The sequence below is a fragment of the Colobus angolensis genome, unplaced genomic scaffold (assembly GCF_000951035.1).
Source record: "Colobus angolensis palliatus isolate OR3802 unplaced genomic scaffold, Cang.pa_1.0 Scaffold130, whole genome shotgun sequence".
Classification (NCBI taxonomy): domain Eukaryota; kingdom Metazoa; phylum Chordata; class Mammalia; order Primates; family Cercopithecidae; genus Colobus; species Colobus angolensis.
Genome location: NW_012114253.1, coordinates 2309031 through 2329010, shown reverse-complemented (window position 1 = coordinate 2329010; position 19980 = coordinate 2309031). Strand labels below are relative to the sequence as shown.

Here is a 19980-nt window from a genome sequence, read left to right as displayed (position 1 = left end):
TGAGCCTTGATTGCCTCATTCCAGCCTGGGTGACAGAGTGAGGCCCTGTAAAAAAAAACAAAAAAACAAAAAGAGAAAGACCATATGACCATATGGCCATTTTGGGGTCTTCATGCTACTGGAAAATAGGCTCAAAGGAGGACCACTTAGTTGGAAGTGAAGTACAAATATGGGAAGAGGGTTATGCATATCAGTCAGATAAATGAAGGAATTACTAACTGTGGAGGTTATCTATGAACTGGCTTGCTCAACACCTATTTCATCTCCTTCTAGTGTACCTTTCTACTCTGCAGAGGCTGGAAAGCCAAAAACGATGACTAAGACTTCCTTGCAGGTAAGCTTTCATCCATTTTAAGGTTCTGCCTATCAGATATATTTGCTTGGTAATTGAAATCGGAATTGAGTGAGTGGGAAAAGAGGCATGGATTTGTGGGTATAGGTTGTCATAGTGGAGATGTGCCTCTGGGGATAGAAGTGGTAACAACAGCTTCATGATTTGATGAGCAGCTCCTTGTTGTGGTAGAAGCAGCCATTCCCTTAACAGATCAGTTCTGGGACGTGACTCTGGGAGTCTTTTCTGGAAACTCAGTCTAGGGCCTGCTTTCCCGGCACACCCAAGGATTCTGGAGAATACTGTAACCACTAGGGCTGCACACAAGGAGGAAATGCGATGTTGGAGGAGGTGAGAAAAACCCAGCCCAGTGGAGCACAAAGGGTGAAACATAGGTTGGAGGTCAGCAGGGGCCAGATTGCTATAGGCCACCAGCCTTCTTGGCTTAACCTATGGCACTATAAAGCCATGCTTTTGAAGGTGGAATACTGTTAATCAGCCCTTATCCTTATCTTCAATCAGTTCACTATTTACTTACTTACTTACCTTCTTTCTTTCTTTCTTTTTTTGAGGTGGAGTCTCGCTCTGTCACCCAGGCTGGAGTGCAGTGGTGCAATCTTGGCTCACTGCAACCTCTGCCTCCCAGATTCAAGCGATTTTCCTGCCTCAGCCTCCTAAGTAGCTGGGATTATAGGCAAGTGCCACCATGCTCGGCTATTTTTTTGTATTTTTAGTAGAGACGGGGTTTCATCATGTTGGCCAGGCTGGTCTCAAACTCCTGATCTCAGGTGATCTGCCTACCTCGGCCTCTCAAAGTGCTGGGATTACAGGCATGAGCCACCATGCCCAGCCAGTTCAGTGTTTTCAACAGAAAGACATTACATTGCAGTGGTCAGTTTAGGCTAGATGTGAAGAGCACATCCTTTTAGCAGGTGGTTTTAAGACCCAAAGGAAACAAGTGGCTAGTGTTAGAATGACTTTTAGGAGGAGGCCAACAACCCATTTAGGGGCTACATAGAGCAAGTCTTTCTTTTCTTTTTTTTTTTTTTTGAGATGGAGTTTTAGTCTTGTTGCCCAGGCTGGTGTGCAATGGCACACCTCTGCCTCCTGGGCTCAAGTGATTCTCCTGCCTCAGCTCCCCGAGTAACTGGGATTACAGGCATGTGCCACCATGTCCAGCAAATTTTGTATTTTTAGTAGAGACGAGATTTCTCCATGTTAGTCAGGCTGGTCTCGAACTTCTGACCTCAGGTGATCCACCCACCTCGGCCTCCCAAAGTGCTTAGATTACAGGTGTGAGCCACCACACCCAGCCTAGAGCAAGTCTTTCGTTGCAGCAGGAAACTGAACTGGATGGCCCTTCATGGACCAGGCAGCCTGGTGATTCCGGACCTCCTCCCCAGATTGGCCTCATCTCTCTATTGTGCTCACCTCTCTGTGGGATTTGACCCAGGGATACAAATGAATCCACCTCTTCATCTTTTCCAGAGAGCATACTTCATGCTGTTTTCTACTTTAAGAATTGTTTCTCCAGAATAGCCATCTCACATCCACCCCACCCTGGCCTGACTGCCCCACTCATATGATAAATCTCTCAGCACATACCAGGCATGGTGGCTCACACCTGTAATCCCAGCACTTTGGGAGGCTGAGGCAGGAGAATCACTTGAGCTTGGAGTTCAAGATCAGCTTGGGTGACACAGGGAGACCCCGTCTGTAGAAAAAATTTTAAAAATAAGCTGGACATGATGGCACACATCTGTAGTCCCAGCTACTCAGGAGGCTGAGGTGGGAGGATTGCTTGAGCCTAGGAGGTTGAGGCTGCAGTGAGCTGTGATTGCACCACTGCACTCCAGCCTGGGCAACAGAGTAAGACCCTGTCTCCAGAAAAAAAAAAAAAAAAAAAAAATCTCTAAGCACGATTATGAAAGCAAATTTCTCCTTTGTGGTTGAATTAAACAGGGCCTACAAGAATCCCTCTTTCCATATATCTTACTCCAAAGGCCTTCCCTGTGGGTAACCCACCTCCTATCCTTCCTTCAGCAATAATCCAGTCCTCTGCCTTTTTATAAAGTATTGTACATCTTTGCATATTCTTATTTGTGTATCTGATCTGTCCCCCAAACAAGGGGCTTCTCAAAGCCTGGGTGTCTCTAAGGATAGAGGCTAACACAGTTCGGATGTTTGTCCCCACCTAGATCTCATGTAGAAATGTAATTCCTAGTATTGGAGGTGGAGCCTGGTGGGAGGTGTTTGGATCAAGGAAGCAGATCTCTCATGAATGGCTTGGGCCATCCCTTTGGTGATAGGTGAGCTCTCACTCTGAGATCTCTTGCTTGCTCCTGTTTTCTCCATGTGACGTGTCTGCTCCCTCTCCACTTTCCGCCATGACTGTAAGCTTCCTGAAGCCTCCCTAGAAGCCGAGCATATGCTGGTACCATGTTTTCTGTAAAGCCTGCAGAACCATGAGGCCGTTAAACCTCTTTTCTTTATAAACTACCCAGTCTCAGGTATTTCCTTATAGCAGTGCAGGAACGGCCTAATACAGAGGCTGTCTCTTCCTTCAGACTGAGAATCCCTGGAGAATATGAAATGGTCTTTTCCATCAGACAGGAAACTCCCTGCACCTCATACTCCTCTGTCTCTCTCCGTCACATGCCAGAAAGATGCAAGAAACTTGTCCTTCAGTTTACAACAAATGGGGAGTTCCCAGACACAGAAGATGAGCAGGGACAGCCTCTGAGAGGAAAACTCTGGTGGCTTTAGGGGGATCAAAGCAAGTCCCTACTCCTCTCCTCTCCTGTGCTGAAAACTCAGAGCAGACTGGGCATGGTGGCTCATGCCTATAATCCTAGTACTTTGGGAGGCCAAAGTGGGAGGATGAATTGAGCTCAGGAGTTTGAGATCAGCCTGGGCAACGCAGTGAAACTTCATCTGTATTAAAACAAACAAAACAAAACAAAACAAAATTCAGAGGGGACAGGGGAGGTGGCACACTGCTGTCCTTCCTGTTCCCCTACCATGTAGCACAGGGCCTGTAGAATGAAAGGGGCTCTGCTCTGTCAATGTGTGCTGGGTGATGGACTGGATGAATAAATGGTACATCTGTGTGCCTAGGGGCCCCATCCCAGACACCAGGTAGTAAGGCAGCCAGATGAGTTCTAGGCCTGGCCTTTGAGAGACTCTGAGCTGATGGACAAGTTGCTTGTCTGGGCCCCAGTCAACTCGTCACTGGACAGATCTCTGAGAGATCTGTGGCCTAAAGTTTCTAGAGTCCAAGCCTTATTACTGAGAAGATCCACGGACGTGGGAAAGCACCTACTCATGTTCCCTCAGAGAGTCTGTGTTTGGTTTACATTGAAGCCAGGCATAGTGCCATGTGCCTGTAGTTCTAGCTGCTCTGGAGGCTGAGGTGGGAGGATGGGAACCCGGGAGTTCAAGGCTGCAGTGAGCTATGATCACACCACTGTACTCTAGCCTGGGCAACAGAGTGAGACCACCTCCCTAAAAAAATAAAAATGAAGATGAAAATGAAGAAAACTAAAAGAATTTGATTTTCTCACAACACATAAGTGCCCTGGTTAGTGCTGGCCACCCATTCCATCATTTTTTCAGTCGACTCTCTGAGACTATCAAACTGCAGTAAAGTCTCCTTTGGCTCCAGGATGGAGCCAGGATCTTCTCTAGTCAAATGTCTCTGAGGCCAGCTGGGGTCAGTGGAAACTGTGGCGAGAGGGATGGGGAAGAGCGGGTTCTATCTTGGCTCACATCCTGGAGTTATTTCTGTCCTGCCCAGGAGAGGCTGCCCACCCTGGAACTGGACACTTCCTTGGCTTTAAGATGTGAAGTCAGGCAGCTGGAAGGACAGACACCTCATCTGACCGCTGTTCTATGGACCAAAGGCAGGATGAGCATGGTGGGTGCAAAGGCTGCAGTTGGAAGCTTGAAACCCTTGCCTGGAAAATGAAGAACCAGGCTCTGATTTGGAATGAATATGCTTAAAATAAAAATAATTATGCGGAGTTGGAGGAGCTTTTAACACAGATGGAGCTCAATCGTCCCAATGTATTGATGGAGAAACAGGCTCAGCAAGTTCATGGCAGAAATGGGGCTCTAATCCTCTGTAAGGCTTCACCCGGAGCCATAGCTATCAGGGAACATGAAATCTGTCCATTGCAACCACCTTCTCTCATCATGTCTGCCACCTGCTTAAGACTCTCCTTCAAGTAAGCAGCGTGTTCTTACTGACCACAAAGTAGCCACTGTCGGGGTGACTCTGGCAGTGACCTTGATAGCCTCTAGAATGCAAAATGCCCTTGACTTATGCAAATACAAACACTACTTGGTGGCCCTTTGACTGCCAGGGAGCATTATGGACCCTTGGTTGAGTTTCACTTGGACATATGAACTTCTGATCTCAACTGACTCATTTAGTTGGAGCAGGGAATCCCAATGCCTTTAGAAATAGAAAATGAATATGACTCAGGATGAAACATCAGTGGAAACAGACCTTTCAAAATTGATTTAAAAAAAAAAATAACTACTGGTTAGCATGGTCATAAAATTAGATGGTTCTTCCTCCTTATTTAGAAAACAGAATACAGACCGGGTGTGGTGGCTCACGCCTATAATCCCAGCACTTTGGGAGGCTGAGGTGGGTAGATGATTTGAGGTCAGGAGTTTGAGACCAGCCTAACCAACATGGTGAAACCCCATCTCTACTAAAAATACAAAAAATTAGCTGGGCATGGTGATACATAGCTGTAGTCCCAGCTACATGGGAGGCTGAGGTGGGTGGATCGCTTGAACCTGGGAAGTGGAGGTGGCAGTGAACTGAGATCGTGCCACTGTACTTTAGCCTGGGTGACAGAGCAAAACTCCATGTCAAAAAAGGGAAAAAAAAAAAAAAAAGGAAAAAAAGAAAACTGAATACAAGGTCAGGCTTGGTAACTCACACCTGTAATCCCAGCACTTTGGGAGGCCAAGGTGGGAGGATTGCTTGAGGCCAGGAGTTCAAGGCCAGCCTGGCCAACATAGTAAGACCCTATCTCTACAATAAAAGAAAAAGAAAGAAAACAGAGTACAAAGGGTGGAGTCTGGGTCTCCAATCTTATTCGTCTGTTTGCAGGTCCTGCTATTCCAAGTGTGGTCGTACCTGCCCCATGGGAATCACCAGGGAGCTTGTTAAAAATGTAAAAATCTCAGGCTTTCCCCCAGACCTGGTAGATCACAATCTACATCTTAGCAAAATCCCCCAGTTGACTTGTAGACACAGGAAAATTTGAGATGTACTGCCCAAGAGTACCAAAACATGTCAAACAAAAAATGGACCTGAAACAAAGGAAGAAAATAAAGGATTTACCATGCTTGCAGTAATGAGAATGCATGCAATAACATCAGGACATTTATGGCAATAGGATTTCTTTTTAAATTAATAGATGGTTCTTTTTAGAACAGCTTTAGATTTACAGAAGAATTTTATAGAGTTCCCATATACCGCCCCCTTATCCCAACACATGCATAGATTTTCCTCTTATTAGCATCATGAATTAGTGTGGTGCACTTGTTAAAATTAATGACTCAATATTGATATATTATTATTAAAGCCCATAGTGTACATTAAGGTTCACCTTTGTGATGTACAGTTCTATGGGTTTTGAGAAATACATAATGTCGTGTATCCACCATCACCATATCCTACAGAACAGTTTCACTGCCCTGAAAATTTTCTGTGCTCTGCCTGTTCATCCCTCTGTCCTCCCAACCCCCTGGCAACCACTGATCTTTCTATTGTCTCCATAGTTTTGCTTCTTCCAGAATGTCATGTAGCTGGAGTTATACAGTATATATCCTTTTCAGATTGAATTCATTTATGCCTTTATGTTCCTCCATATCTTTTTGTGATTTGATATCTTATTTCTTTTTGATAGCTTATTTCTTACACTATTGCTAAATAGCATCCCATTGTATGGCCGTATCACAGTTTGTTTATACATTCACCTATTGAGAAACATTTTGGTTGCCTGCAGTTTGGGGAAATGATGAATAAGGCTGCTGTAAACATTTGTGTGCAGGTGTTTGAGTGAACATAAGTTTTCAGCTCTATTGGGTAAATAACTTACAATTGCTGGATCAAATGGTAATACTATATTTAGCTTTGTAAGAAACTGTCAAATTGGAGCAGGGTGTGGTGGCATGCACCTGTAGTCCCAGCTACTCAGGAGGCTGAGGCAGGAGGGATTTCTTGGGTCTAGGAGTTTGAGACTGGAGTATGCTATAATCACACTTGTGAATAGCCACTGCACACACGCACAAAAGAAACTGTCAAACTGTCTTCCAAAGTGGCTGTGCCATTTTGAATTTCCACTGGCATTGAATGAGAGTCCCTGTTCCACATCCTTGGCAGCATTTTGTGGTGTTAACGTTTTGGATCTTAGCCATCCTCATAGGTAGGTCATGGTTATTTTGATTTGCAATTTCTAATGATACATGATGTTGAGTGCTTTTTCATATGCTTACCTGTCGTCTGTATGTCTTCTTTGGCGAAGTGTCTGTTCAGATCTTTTGCTCATTTTTTAATTGAGTTATTTGTTTCTTATTTTTGAGTTTTAGGGGTTCACTGTATATTTTGGATACAAGTCCTTTATCATATATGTGTTTTGGAAGCATTTCTCTTAGTCTGTGACTTTTGTATTGTTCACAAAGCAGAAGTTTCATATTTTAATAAAGTCCAACTTAACATTTACTTTCCCAGCTCCACATTTAATGGTATCATGTTGGTAACTTGGAATAGGCCATATTGGGGGCATTTACACTGAAGAAATTGGCAGACTCTACAAACCAGGGATTTCCCTCTTCCTTACAAGAGGTGATTATTAAACCATTTTATAGCATGTGACTGCCTCCTGCGGACTTTCTATTGAATCATTCCTGTTGGTCTGACTATTACTTTAGTTATAAGTTTTTTTATGTACCAGAGAAGCTTTTTGTTTTGTGTACATGTGTAAGATATTGGCATTTTATTTTATCTTACTTTGATTTAATTGCTCTTGGCAAGGCATGGTAGCTCATGCCTATAATTCTAGCACTTTGGGAGGCAGAGACAGGAGGACTGCTTGAGGCCAGGAGTTCCAGAGCAGCCAGAGTAACATAGCAAGACCTTAACTCTAAAAAAAAAAAAAAAATTTAGTCAGCTGTGGTGGCATGTGCCTGTAGTCCCAGCTACTTGGGAGGCTTGGGTGCAAGGATCTTTTGAGCCCAGTAGTTCGAGACAGTAGTGAGTCATTATCACACCACTGCATTCCAGCCTGAGTGATGGAGTGAGACCTTGTCTTTTTTTTGTTTTCTTTTTTTTTTTTTTTTTTTGAGACAGGGTCACACTCTTTCACCCAGGCTGGAGTGCAGTAGCGTGTTCATGGCTCACTGCAGCCTCTACCAGTGAGGCTCAAGTGATCCTCCCACCTTAGCCTCCCAAGTAGCTGGGACTACACGTGCACACCACCATGCCCAAGTAATTTTTGAATTTTGGGTAGAAATGGAGTCTCCCTATGTTGCCCAGGCTAATCTCAAAATCCTGGTCTCAAGTAATCTCACCTCAGTCTCCCAAAGTACTGAAGTATTGAGATTACAGATGTGAGCCATCCCGTCCAGCAAGACCCTATCTCTTGGAAAAAAAGAATAATCAAAACATGTCTAAAGAAGAGAGAAGAGGGATTTTCCTTAGTATATATGAAGACTTAAAAAAATTATAGTAATTAGGCCAGGTATGGTGGCTCACACCTGTAATTCCAGCACTTTGGGAGGCCGAGGTAGGCAGATTGCCTAAGCTCAGGAGTTCGAGACCAGTCTGGGCAACATGGTGAAACCCCATCTTTACAAAAACACAAAAAAGTAGCTGGGTGTTGTGGTGTACACTTGTAGTCCCAGCTACTTGGGAGGCTGATACAGGAGAATTCCTTGAACCTGGGAAGTGGAAGTTGCAGTGAGCAGAGATTGCACCATTGCACTCCAGCCTGGGCGACAGAGCAAGACTCTGTTTCAAAAACAAAAACAAAAAAACCAGGTATGGTGGCTCACGCCTGTAATCCCAGCACTTTGGGAGGCCGAGATGGGTGGATCGCTGAGGTAAGGAGTTCGTGACCAGCCTGGCCAACATGATGAAACCTCATCTTTTCTAAAAATGCAAAAAGTAGCAGGGCGTGGTGGCAGGCACCTGTAATCCCAGCTACTCCAGAGGCTAAGGCAGGAGAATCGCTTGAAACCGGGAGGTGGAGGTTGCAGTGAACCAAGATCGTGCCATTACACTCCAGCCTAGGCGACAAGAGTGAGACTCCATCTCAAAAAAAAAAATAAATAAATAACAAATAAATACATAAAAATAAAATAAAGTCAGAGGGGAAAAATTGGTCTGTTCAAGAAAAGGTGTTGGAATCATTGACTTTCCTCATGGGTAAATAAAACTAAATTTCAGCCTCATACTACACGTGAAAATAATCTCCAAATGGATTAAAGGATTAAAGCCCTAAGTGTAAAACCCCCAAATTTAGAACCAATAGAAGAAAGATATTCAGAAAAATATTGTTAACCTCACAATCAGAGAGTCATGCAGGACTTTGCAAACAAGGTACTAAACATCACAGATTGATAACTTGTATGACATGAAAGTTAAAAGTGGTTTTTTTTTTTTGCGATGGAGTCTCACTCTGTTGTGCAAGCTGGAGTGCAATGGCACGATCTCTGCTTACCGTAACCTCTGCTTCCTGGGTTCAAGCAATTCTCCTGCCTCAGCCTCTGGAGTAGCTGGGATTACAGGCATGTGCCACCACATTCGGCTGATTTTATATTTTCAGTAGAGACGGGGTTTCTCCATGTTGGTCAGGCTGGTCTCGAACTCCCAGTCTCAGCTGATCCACGTACCTCAGCCTTCCAAAGCACTGGGATTACAGGAGTGAGCCACCAAGCCCAGCCAAAAGTTTTTATATTATAAAAATGCCATAAATAAAAGACAACTGGCATGCTTACAGCATAGATTTGCAACATATGTAGCAAACACTTGTCTGGTTCTCCAATGTCCTGCCTCCTGGAAGCTGCTGATACAGAAGCCTGAGGGAACACACTCGCCCTACCTCCTTCTCCAACAGAGCAGAGCCAGGAAGGACCCGGATGGAAGTTAGGACAAAGAGGCCCAGAGTTGGCACAGGTACCAACAGACCATTCGTTGAAGAAGAAATCCAAGTGGCCATAAGGTGTATGTAAAAATGCTCAGTTGCACCAACAGCCAGGGGAAGCAAGTGAAAACAATGATACACAATTTTATACTCATCAGATAGAGAAGAACCGACAGATGTGATGTTATCGAGTGCTGGCTATGGTGCCGCTAGGAGTGTAAACTGGCACATCCATTGAAGAGAGTATTTGGGGAATGACTAGTAAAGTTGAAAATGTGCACGCCCCTCATCTGGCCTATGTAGTATTCTTACAAAAAACGTTTAACCTGATAATCATGAGGAAGCAATAGGCAAATCCAAATTGGTGAGTATTGGATTCAAGAGCCTCAATGTCATTTTAAAAAACAGACCAGATTAAGTCTGGGCATGGTGGCTCACCCCTGTAATCCCAGCACTTTGGAAGGCTGAGGCAGATGGATCACTTGAACTCAGGAGTTTGAGACCAGACTGGGCAACATGGTGAAACCCCGTTTCTACAAAAAATTCAAAAAATTAGCCAGGCCTGGTGGCATGTGCCTGTGGTCCCAGCTACTGGGAGGATCGCTTAAGCCCAGGAAGCCGAGGCTGCAGTGAGCTGAGATTGTACCACTGCACTCCTGCCTGGGTGACAGAGTGAGACCTCAGCTCAAATAAATAAATAAATAAATAAAACAAGCAAACCAGATTAAAGAACTTTCTAGATTAAAGGACTCCAAAGAGCCACAATAATTAGATGCAATGTCTGATTTTTGTTTGGGTTCTGGATCGGAAAAAAGTCAACATATTGGATATAAAAACCATTATTGGGACAATAGGGGAAATTTGCATATTAGATAGATTTACTGTATACTAGAAACGGTATTGTGTTCGTGTTCTTGTCCCCGCCAAGACTGATGAGCTCCCAGGGACTCAGATAGTCAAGATGCTTAGCAGGTTGTCAGAGCCTTAAGAAGGTTCTGAGCCCAGGACTGAAGTAGGGGTTACTTCTGGCTGAGGGGATTAGCAAAGGCTTTTGAAGTGGCTAAAGCCGTGACCTGGATATTTCAAGACTCAAATCCACCGTCATTGGAATTCTCTGGGTGACTGCCCAGCCCCTTTGGCAGGACAGCCAGTCACAGGCCCTGATTGTGCAGGACTTCCTGCCTCTGCAAAGGCAGTGGGGGGCTGAGTAGGGTTCTACCCGGTTGGGTCCAGGCAGAAGTTTTTCCTCCCCTCCTCCGAGTTTGTCCTCATCATCGGTCACTCCCACTCACAGCTTTAAGATTCTGGAGCCCAAGAATTGATTCTCCCTGGATCCATGGTCTGTGGATCCCAATGTTCCGACTGGAGACGGGGAGCCAGCGAGACCTGGGGCTCCAGGGTCTGCCCAAGGAGGTTGCTCATGGGGGCAGACCTCTAGAGCAGGATTTGAGGCCAGGCCAAAGAGGTTAGTTACTGATGGGGGCTGCACAAATTGGGGGTTGTGGAGGGATGCCAGCTGGGAGGGAGAGACTGGAGAAGGGGGTGTGTGGAGAGTTCAAGAGGAGGCCCAGGGGGAGGTGGGCAGGCACAGCCTCTGTTGAAGGAGTTTCTCTAGGGCTGCTGGGTCTTTCACCTGTCATTGTCAGGCCTGGAGAGCTGGCTCTTAAGGAAGCCAGGCCACACCTCAAGGGAAGATGGAGGTTACCGGAAGGTCATACCTAAAATTACGGGCAAAAGCAGGGAGAGCTATGAATAGGCTGAGTTAGGGCTTGTGTTTACGTTAATCTGAGGCCTTGCTTGGATTTCTTTTTAACCTAAACCACAGGCAAATATTCCCCTTTAGGGAGAGAACTCGCCAACATCTATTTAACATCCCTTAACTGTTGAGAGAATCCACTGTGTGCCAGACACTTCGGTACACACAGAAAGAAACCGAGATGGATGAGATGCCCTTATAGGGAGATCTTCCTCCTCCCTTCCTCAGTCTCTCTGTCTCTCTCTCTCGCTCCCCTCTCTGAAGGCGGTTTAGCTTTGGGCTAAGTATACGTGGCCTTGGGAGTCAAACGGATCAGGACAACTCTGAGCTTTGTCACTGACCAGCTCAGTACAGGTTTGAGCCATTTCTTTTTTTCAAGCCTCAGTGTCCTAATCCGCAAAGTGCATATGATAGTAATATCTACCTCATAGGGCCACCTTAGGGATAAAATGAGAGAAGCCCCATAAAGAACTTAGTGTGGTATCTGGGCTCAATAAGGCATCAGCTATTTTTATTAGCCATTTAACAAACACTTTTTTCCTAGGACACAATCTGTGCCATTTCCTAGGACACAGAGAGTGCCAAATGCTGCCAGGGAGAGATAAATGAGACACCCTCAAGGATTCACAGTCTAGTTTGTTCATTCGTTGATTGATTTCATCAATAAATATGTATCATGCCCTACGCTGAGCACTGGAGATGTCAAGGTATTAATAAAAGACACTGCCCCTGTCCACAGGTGGCTCGCAGCCTGGCGGGAGAGACATTGCAACACAATATGATTGGTGCTGTGAAGAGAGAGAACTCAGAGCGGGGGTTGATCCAGTTCAGTGCAGGGCGATGGACTCACAAGACATTTTGGCAAAGGCAGACCCAGCTTCCATGTTTCCCAGCTCACAGGTGTGCTTCTACACTGGGGCCTTTGTATTTGCTCTTACCTCTGCCTGGAGCTTTCTTCCCCTAGGATGTCCCCATGACTTCCTCCTTCACTTCCTTCATGGCTTTACTCAAGTGTCACCTCCCCAGCAAGACCTTTCTTGGTCACCCTGTTTAAAGTGGCCACTCCAAGCCAGTGCAGTGGCTCATGCCTGTAATCCCAGCACTTTGGGAGGCCAAGGTGGGTGGATCACTTGAGGCCAGGAGTTTGAGACCAACCTGGCCAACATGGTGAAACCCTGTCTCTACTAAAAATGCAAAACTTAGCTGGGCATGATGGTGCACGGCTGTAGTCCCACCTACTCAGGAGGCTGAGGCAGGAGAATTGCTTGAACCTGGGAGGCAGAGGTTGCAGTGAGCTGAGATCACGCCAGTGCACTCCAGCCTGGGAGACAGAGCAAGACTGTCTAAATAAATAAATAAATAAAGTGACCACTCCCACCATCAACAGTTCCCGTCCCCATCCCCAAACACACACACTCAGCACTCTACCCTGTTCCCTGCTTTATTTTTCTCCATTGCATCGATCACCACCTAACAAGCTGTACATTTTACTTATTCGCTTGTCTATTTCTGTCTTCTCCCTCCAGAATGCAAGCTCTGCCATGAGGGCAGGGTTCTCAGCTGTGTTGCTCTTTGCTGTATCCCCAGGGTCTAGAACAGCACCTGGCACATAATAGGCGCTTGCTAGATGGTTATCGAATGATAAGTATGTTAAGTTTACAAAGATGAGTAGGAGTTGAGTAAAAGAAGAAAGGTAGGGAAAAACAGATGAAAAGGGAAGAGGGGGAGGGAGAAAGAGAGAGACAGAGAAAGAGAGATTGAAATTAGTGGGTTTAAGGAACTAAAAGCCTTCACATCTGGCTTCTTCCCAGGAATGCTTTAGGGGTGGTATAAGGCAAGGCTGGAGTAGGTGCAGGGCCATGTTCTGTGAGGGGAGACAGGTGCCTCTGACTTGGGCAGATGTGCTATGTGCTGTTACAGAAGTTAGGAAGATTGACCCAGGAAAAAAGGAGGAAGCCATGAACTCTGCTGGGGAGGTATCAGGGAAGGTGTCTCAAAAGAGGAGGCACCTCCTCTTAGGTCCAGGGAAGAGTTCCAATGTTATTCTAGACATGACGGACATTCTGAAGGCCTGTTCCCATGTCCCCTGTCCTAACAGACAGAAACTAGGTTAGAAACTCTTCGGTGCTTGCACTGGTGGATTTCACTTTGCATTTGGTCCTCGTAGTGCCTAACGGGACCTCTGCCCACAAAATTGCTCAAGAAACATTTGCTGGGTTGGATTGGGATTGAGAGAGGTGGAGTGGCCTTGAACTGCAGATGATTCAGGCTCGTGAGCCTGGAACCTTGGGCACCATCTGTGATCTTGCCAGGCAGAGTGACAGCTTTTCCTAGGGTTTCTCCCTCCTCAGAAAAAGAAGGGACATTACCATGTGGAAAAACAAGTAGGCTTTAACCAGTTAGAAAAAGAGAGTGGAGAGCATTTTAGGTGGAGGGAAAACAACAGAAACGAAGACAGAAAGGACGGTTAGTTCATGGTAGATGTCTTAAGAGTGAACAGTTTAATGGATTACATTTTTCAAAGATACAACATGTATTTGCTATGAAGTTGGTGTGTGGATTGCCTTCTTAGCGAAAGTTATGGTGAAAGTTGAAATTGAGCCTGTTATTAACCAACAGCTGTAACATATGTATAAGCTGCATGTACATCCTAGGCTGACACCCAGATAGAACTAGCTGTGTGTATCATTACTGGAAGTTGCCAATTTACGGCCTGGCTGAAACCCACATGGGGCTGCTTCTACTTCCAGATTTAATTGGTTCATCCATCCCATCATTCTTTTATTCCACAAATAATTATCAGCCACCAGATATGCATTAGGGGTCGGGTGTGGTGGCTCATGCCTGTAATCCCAGCATTTTGGGAGGCCGAGGCGGGAGGATCACTTGAGGTCAGGAGTTCGAGACTAGCCTGGCCAACATGGTGAAACCCTGTCTCTATGAAAAATACAAATATTAGCCCAGCGTGGTAATCCCAGCTACTCAGGAGGCTGAGGCAGCAGAATCACTTGAACCCGGGAGGCGGAGGTTGCAGTGAGCCAAGATCACACCACTGTACTCCCTGGGTGACAAAGGGAGACTCCATCTAAAATATATATATATACACACACACACACAATTTATATATAATTATTTATATAAAATAAAAATTTATATATATAAATATAAATATATATATACATACACACACACACACACACACACACACACATATATATATATATATATATATATATTAGGCCCTCTGCTACCTGGTGATAATATAAAGAACAAGATGAACATGTTTCCTGCTCTCAAATACCTATATTCTAGGGGAAGGCATAAGGTACATGAGCCATTAACAAGTAAGTTAAAGAGAGTTAAAGATGATGGTCGGTGCCATGAAGGGGAAAAACAGGGTGACCTTGGGTAGGTAGTCAGGGGAGGCCTCCTGGAGAAGGTGGCATTTAAGGCGAGACCTGGAGGATAAAGAATCAAGGACTAAGTGGTCTAGGCAGGGGGAGCAGGAAATGCAAAAGCTGTTGCTGGAAAAGCTCAGAGAGTTCAAGAATAAGTCAATTCGAGAGCACAAAATGTCAGACCCTGCGGGCATCCTGGAGCCCATCCACTTCTCTCATACTGGTCACTGCTCTCGCAACATATCTGCACATGACTCCGACCTGCATAAAATGTTGCAGGGAGGGGGCCCTACAGGGCAGGGAGCACAGAATAGTTGACAGCTGTCTCCATGTTATAGAGCAACTGAAGGGCTCATGAATTTTCTTTGTTTTTGAACCTTGACAAAATGTAATTTTAAAAACATTTTTTACAGGATAGAAGCAAGGCTTTGTAACTGACAAAGCTGACTTCATGAGCTTTGACAGATCTCATTTGCATTTTGGGTGTTTCCAGCACTTAAAGATTAAGTTCTTTTCCTGAGAAGTCGAGCGGGGGCATATCCCACCCACTCAGTGCCCACCTCCCATGCGACATTTCTTTTCCTAAAAAGTGGCAAATAAAAAGTGCCTTCCGGGGAGAGGAAACTCACCACTCCCAAGACAGCTCATTCAATTCCCAGGACACATGAGCTGTTAGAAAAACGTTCTTGCATTGAGCCAAAATCTGACTGCTTAGTGCGTCCGTGCCTGGTGGGTGTTTGTTCCGCAATCTGGAGCCACATGGGACAGTTCTGATTCCTCCTACTCCCCACAGCCCTTCAGAGATTTGGAGACAGACTGGGTACCCCCAGCCACCTTCCAAACCCAAGTCAGCCCCAATTCCCTCTCTTCTGTCTCCTATAATCCAGACACCTCCTAAGCCTGCTCACATGCAGGGCGAGAACCAGGCACATCCCTCTGGGTGTGGGCTGCTAGGAGCCCTTGTTCTGGGCTCCACACTCCTGCCATCACCGCCAAAGACGACCACTGCTTCTGTGATGTGACAGGTACTGGGTTTGGGGGTCACGCATGTGATTGCTGAACTGTGTTACCCACCCTCTCCTTGTGCATTTCAGCTTTGGGGGTCTTTGGACAGGGCCTGTTCACTCTCCTCTTACTGAACTCAGGTTATCTTGCTCTTGATCAAGATCAGGACAAGATCGCGATCCAACCTCCTTAGCCTGACATCCAAGGGCCTTTGTGACCTACCCGGCTCCATCTCTTTGGCCAGTCCTTCCCACCATTCCTGAATTCCTACTCAACACTTGAAGAAAGTTTCCGAGCAGTCACTTGGGGGCATGTCCCACCATCCCATTAAAAATAACCAACATTTGGCCGGGCGCAGTGGCTCACACCTGTAATCCCAGCACTATGGGAGGCTGAGACGGGTGGATCACGAGGTCAGGAGATTGAGACCATCCTGGCTAACATGGTGAAACCCCGTCTCTACTAAAAATACACACACACACACACACACACACACACACACAAAATTAGCCGGGTGTGGTGGCAGGCACCTGTAGTCCCAGCTACTTGGGAGGCTGAGACAGGAGAATGGCATGAACCCAGGAGGTGGAGTTTGCAGTGCGCCAAGATGGTGCCACTGCACTCCAGCATGGGCGTCTCAAAAAACAAAACAAAATGAAAAAAAAAAAAACCCAACATTTACTGAGACCTTGCTATGTGCCTAAATACCTCCTGTGTATCAACTTAGAACATAGAGATGAGACAGGCAAAATTATTTACCCTATTATTCATGATGGTGAACTAAGGCACAGAGCAGTTAAGACACTTGCGAAAGGTCACACAGCTAATAAGTGGTGGTTCCAGGGCACCAGCACCATGCATTCAGCCTCAGTCCATGGTGTGCTGCTTGTATTGGTTTATGAGGGCTGACCAGAGATTCCTCCAGCAGAGAGCAATTGTGAGGCAGACTGGACCTAAGACTGTAAGGAGTAGTTGAGGACTAGAGCCCAGTGAAATACATACCCTATATATGGGGGCAGCTACTTCTCAGCAATGGCCAGTTGTTGCCATGTAGGGGTCCAGACCAAGGATTGCTAGATCTTTTAAAGAGAAGCTGGAAATGGAAATATGGAAATGTGGAAATGTGGGTTTCTTTCTCTCTCTCTCTTTTTTTTTTTTGAGACCCACTCTCTCCCCTAGGCTGGTGTGCAGTGGCGCCATCTCGGCTCACTGCAACCTCCGTCTCCCAAGTTCAAGCGATTCTCCTGCCTCAGCCTCCCAAGTAGCTGGGATTACAGGTACTTGCCACCACACCCAGCTAATTTTTGTACTTTTTAGTAGAGACGGGGTTTCACCACATTGGCCAGGCTGGTTTCAAACTCCTGACCTCAATTCAGGCCTGCCTCGGCCTCCCAAAGTGCTGGAATTACAGGCGTGAGCCACTGTGCCTGGCCTAGAAATGTGGATTTCTGTCTAAGATCTCTTAGCATTTATACATTGGCAGCTAATTCCATTTTGTCTTTTTAAAGCACCGTGTAGACCAAGCAAAGCATTTCCTACGGCTGTGTGGAGCCCTGGCCCGAAAGTTTAAAACCAAAAATCCAGTTCTGCTCATCAGCAATTATTGGAACACTGAACCCACTTAACCAACTGTACCTCAGCTCTCACCTTTCTGCCTGGTTTACGAGGAAACCACGTGACACTCTGGTTAGAGCTCTTGTGAAAATTCCAATCATTATATCCTTATTGCGTCTCAACCCTTTTTTGTAAAGAACATAGATTTGACAGACAGATAGGTCAGGTGTCTGGGTCCTCCTTTTACTAGCTGTGTGACCTTGGACGAGCTACATAACATCTAATCCTCTGTTTCCTTGCTCACACACTGGAATCATAATGCCCCAGGAGATTTTGTGAGAATTAAGGAATACCATGAATGCTGAACTTGCCTTGCACTTGTGGCATAGCAAATGCTCATTAAAGACCGAGTTCTTCCCTCATTCCTTTCTGAGCCATCAGCCTTGTTATCCCCTCCAACAGGAAATGCCAGAGTGGACAGCATATCAGATGAGTTCTATAACATTCCAGAGACAGGTAAGCTCCCTGTGGAAGTAGGGATCATGGAAGACTTCCTGGAGGAGGAGGAACTTGATGTAGACTTTCTGCCAGTGAGCCCTGGGTAATCCTGTTCCATGTGCCAGCAAACCATTTGACAAGGCCAGGGATATCTCAGCAGCTAGGGTTCTCAGGGTGAGGGAGTGTCCAGGTTTCCATGGCTACCCTTGGCAGGGCTTCAGCCCTGGGGCGAGCCTGCACGCGATAGACCCAGCAAATGACAGAGAACAAGTGTGTTTATGTGATGTTTAATTTGTTCTACAAATACTTCTTGGGGATCTATAATGGGTCAGACATTGTTCTAGGTGCTGGGATCAGAAATGGATCAGAGGAGAATTTTGCCCTCAAGAAGCTTCCTTTCAGGAGGTGGAAGCGGCTGGGGCATCTTTAATCACTGAAGTGTGAATGGTTGGATCCATTACCAAGAAAGGGGAACTGGGAAGGACTGAGTTTTGAGGGGACAGTGAGTTTAGTTCTGAGGTTCCCAAGGGTTATTGGGATAGAATATCAGACTCTATCTCCCTATCTATCTATCTATCTATCTATCTATCTATCTATCTATCTATCATCTACCTATCTATCTACCTATCGATCTGTCTATCTATTTCTGTGTAATCATATTTAACGTGTGGACTGGGCAATGGGGTTAGAATGGAGCTGGAGCCAGAGGAGTCATGCATTCACTCAGCAAAGTCTTACTGAGCACCTCCTATGTGCCAAGTGCTGGGTGACAGAGGTGAAGCAGACACAGAGCCTACCGTCATGGAGTTCTCCGTTTACTGGAAAGACATAATCACAATAATATTTATGGTAGTTACGACTTATTGAGCACCTACAGGGTGCCAGGCACTGTCCCAGGCCCCTCTGCCTGACTTATCTCATTGAATTATCAGCGTTACTAAGCGAGGCTGGTTCTATGATTATCCTATTTTACTCAGATAAAACTGAGACCCAAAGAGGTGAAAAAGCTGGTTCAGGTGGACACAGGTGGTCACAGCTGAGACGCAGATTTGAATACACGTCTCTCCTACGTTGGATCTTGGATCTGACATTGTGCTTTCTCCTGGTTCCTGTATTCAGTCATTCCTTCATTAAGCATTGTTTGCTGAGTCAAAGCTAGGGCCAAACTGCTCTGTCCAGGACATCCCTGGATGCCTGCATAGAAATAAGAGCTAAATCCCTGAACTCAGATGAGCTCAGCCAGAGAGTGGCTGAGACAGAGAAGTGCAACTCCAGAGGGCAGGTCCCATAAACACACCTGCATTTGGGGGGCCAACAGAGATGGGAGGGGGGGATTAGCCACAGGAGGTCAGCTGGCACAGTACAGCCCTGTGAAGCCCAGAGGGAGAGAGAGTTTTGAGAAGGAGGAGGTAGACTTCGAGATGAGTGCCCTGAGGGACCGAGGGGGTGACCCCCAAGCTTGGGCTATGCCAGGCTTTGGGGGTCCCTGAGAGCAAGCTCAAGGATGCAGCAGATGCCAGGCAGCAAAGGGTTCAGAGTGGGGGATGATGAAGGGCAGGCTTCTCTGTTTAGAAATTTGGCTTTTAGAGAAAAAAAGAAGTAGAATTGTCACCAGAGGCAAGGATTATTTTTTTCCTTTTTGTGGCTTGGTTTTGTTTGGTTGAGAATGGCGGGGCAGGTGTGTGTTCGTAGGTGGGGGAGGACACTGGTTGAGAAGGAGAAATTAAAATACAGGACAGGGAGAGGATGCTTCCCCATGGCTCCGATCACCGCCAGACACCATCTATGTTTACTTCTGTCTTCACTATCTGTTTCCCACCAGCCACAAGGGCAGCTCTGTGAAAGCACAAGTTCTGTCTCATTCACTGTGGGATCCCAGTGCCTGGCACACAGTAGATACTTCATAAATATTTTTGGTATTGAGTTGAATTCACAGAGTTCTTCTGGGAGCCCAGTTGTTAGTCCTAGGAAGAGAAGGATTCATGGGGGCCTTAAGAAAGGACTTCTCTCTGATGCTACCATGACAAGAGAGAGGGAGAGAGAAAGAAGAGAACAGCAAGGAGAGGCAGGAGCCAAAAATCCAAGTCTTTGGTGGGGTACAGTGGCTCATGCCTGTCATCCCAGCACTCTGGGAGGCACGGGTGAGAGGATCACTTGACCCCAGAAATTCGAGACTGGCCTGGGCAACATGGTGGGACCCCAACTCTATAAAAAATGCACAAAGAGACTGGGCGCGGTGGCTCACGCCTGTAATCCCAGCACTTTGGGAGG

At 46.0% G+C, this 19980-nt stretch overlaps 1 protein-coding gene across 2 annotated transcripts in view; it reads left to right on the top strand.

Annotated features, from left to right (window-relative positions):
• Positions 1-271: 271 nt before the first annotated feature.
• PLA2G5 (phospholipase A2, group V) overlaps positions 272-19980 on the top strand; it is a 32845-nt gene continuing 13136 nt past the window's right edge. The window contains exons 1-2 of one of the 2 annotated variants that reach the window (XM_011933999.1): positions 272-334; positions 9418-9576. In XM_011933999.1, coding sequence (XP_011789389.1) covers positions 9494-9576 — 83 coding nt within the window. In that variant the 5' untranslated portion in view covers positions 272-334; positions 9418-9493. Of the gene's footprint in view, positions 335-9417; positions 9577-10707; positions 10964-19980 lie in introns of those variants that run through there. The other variant, XM_011934000.1, reaches the window with a different exon arrangement.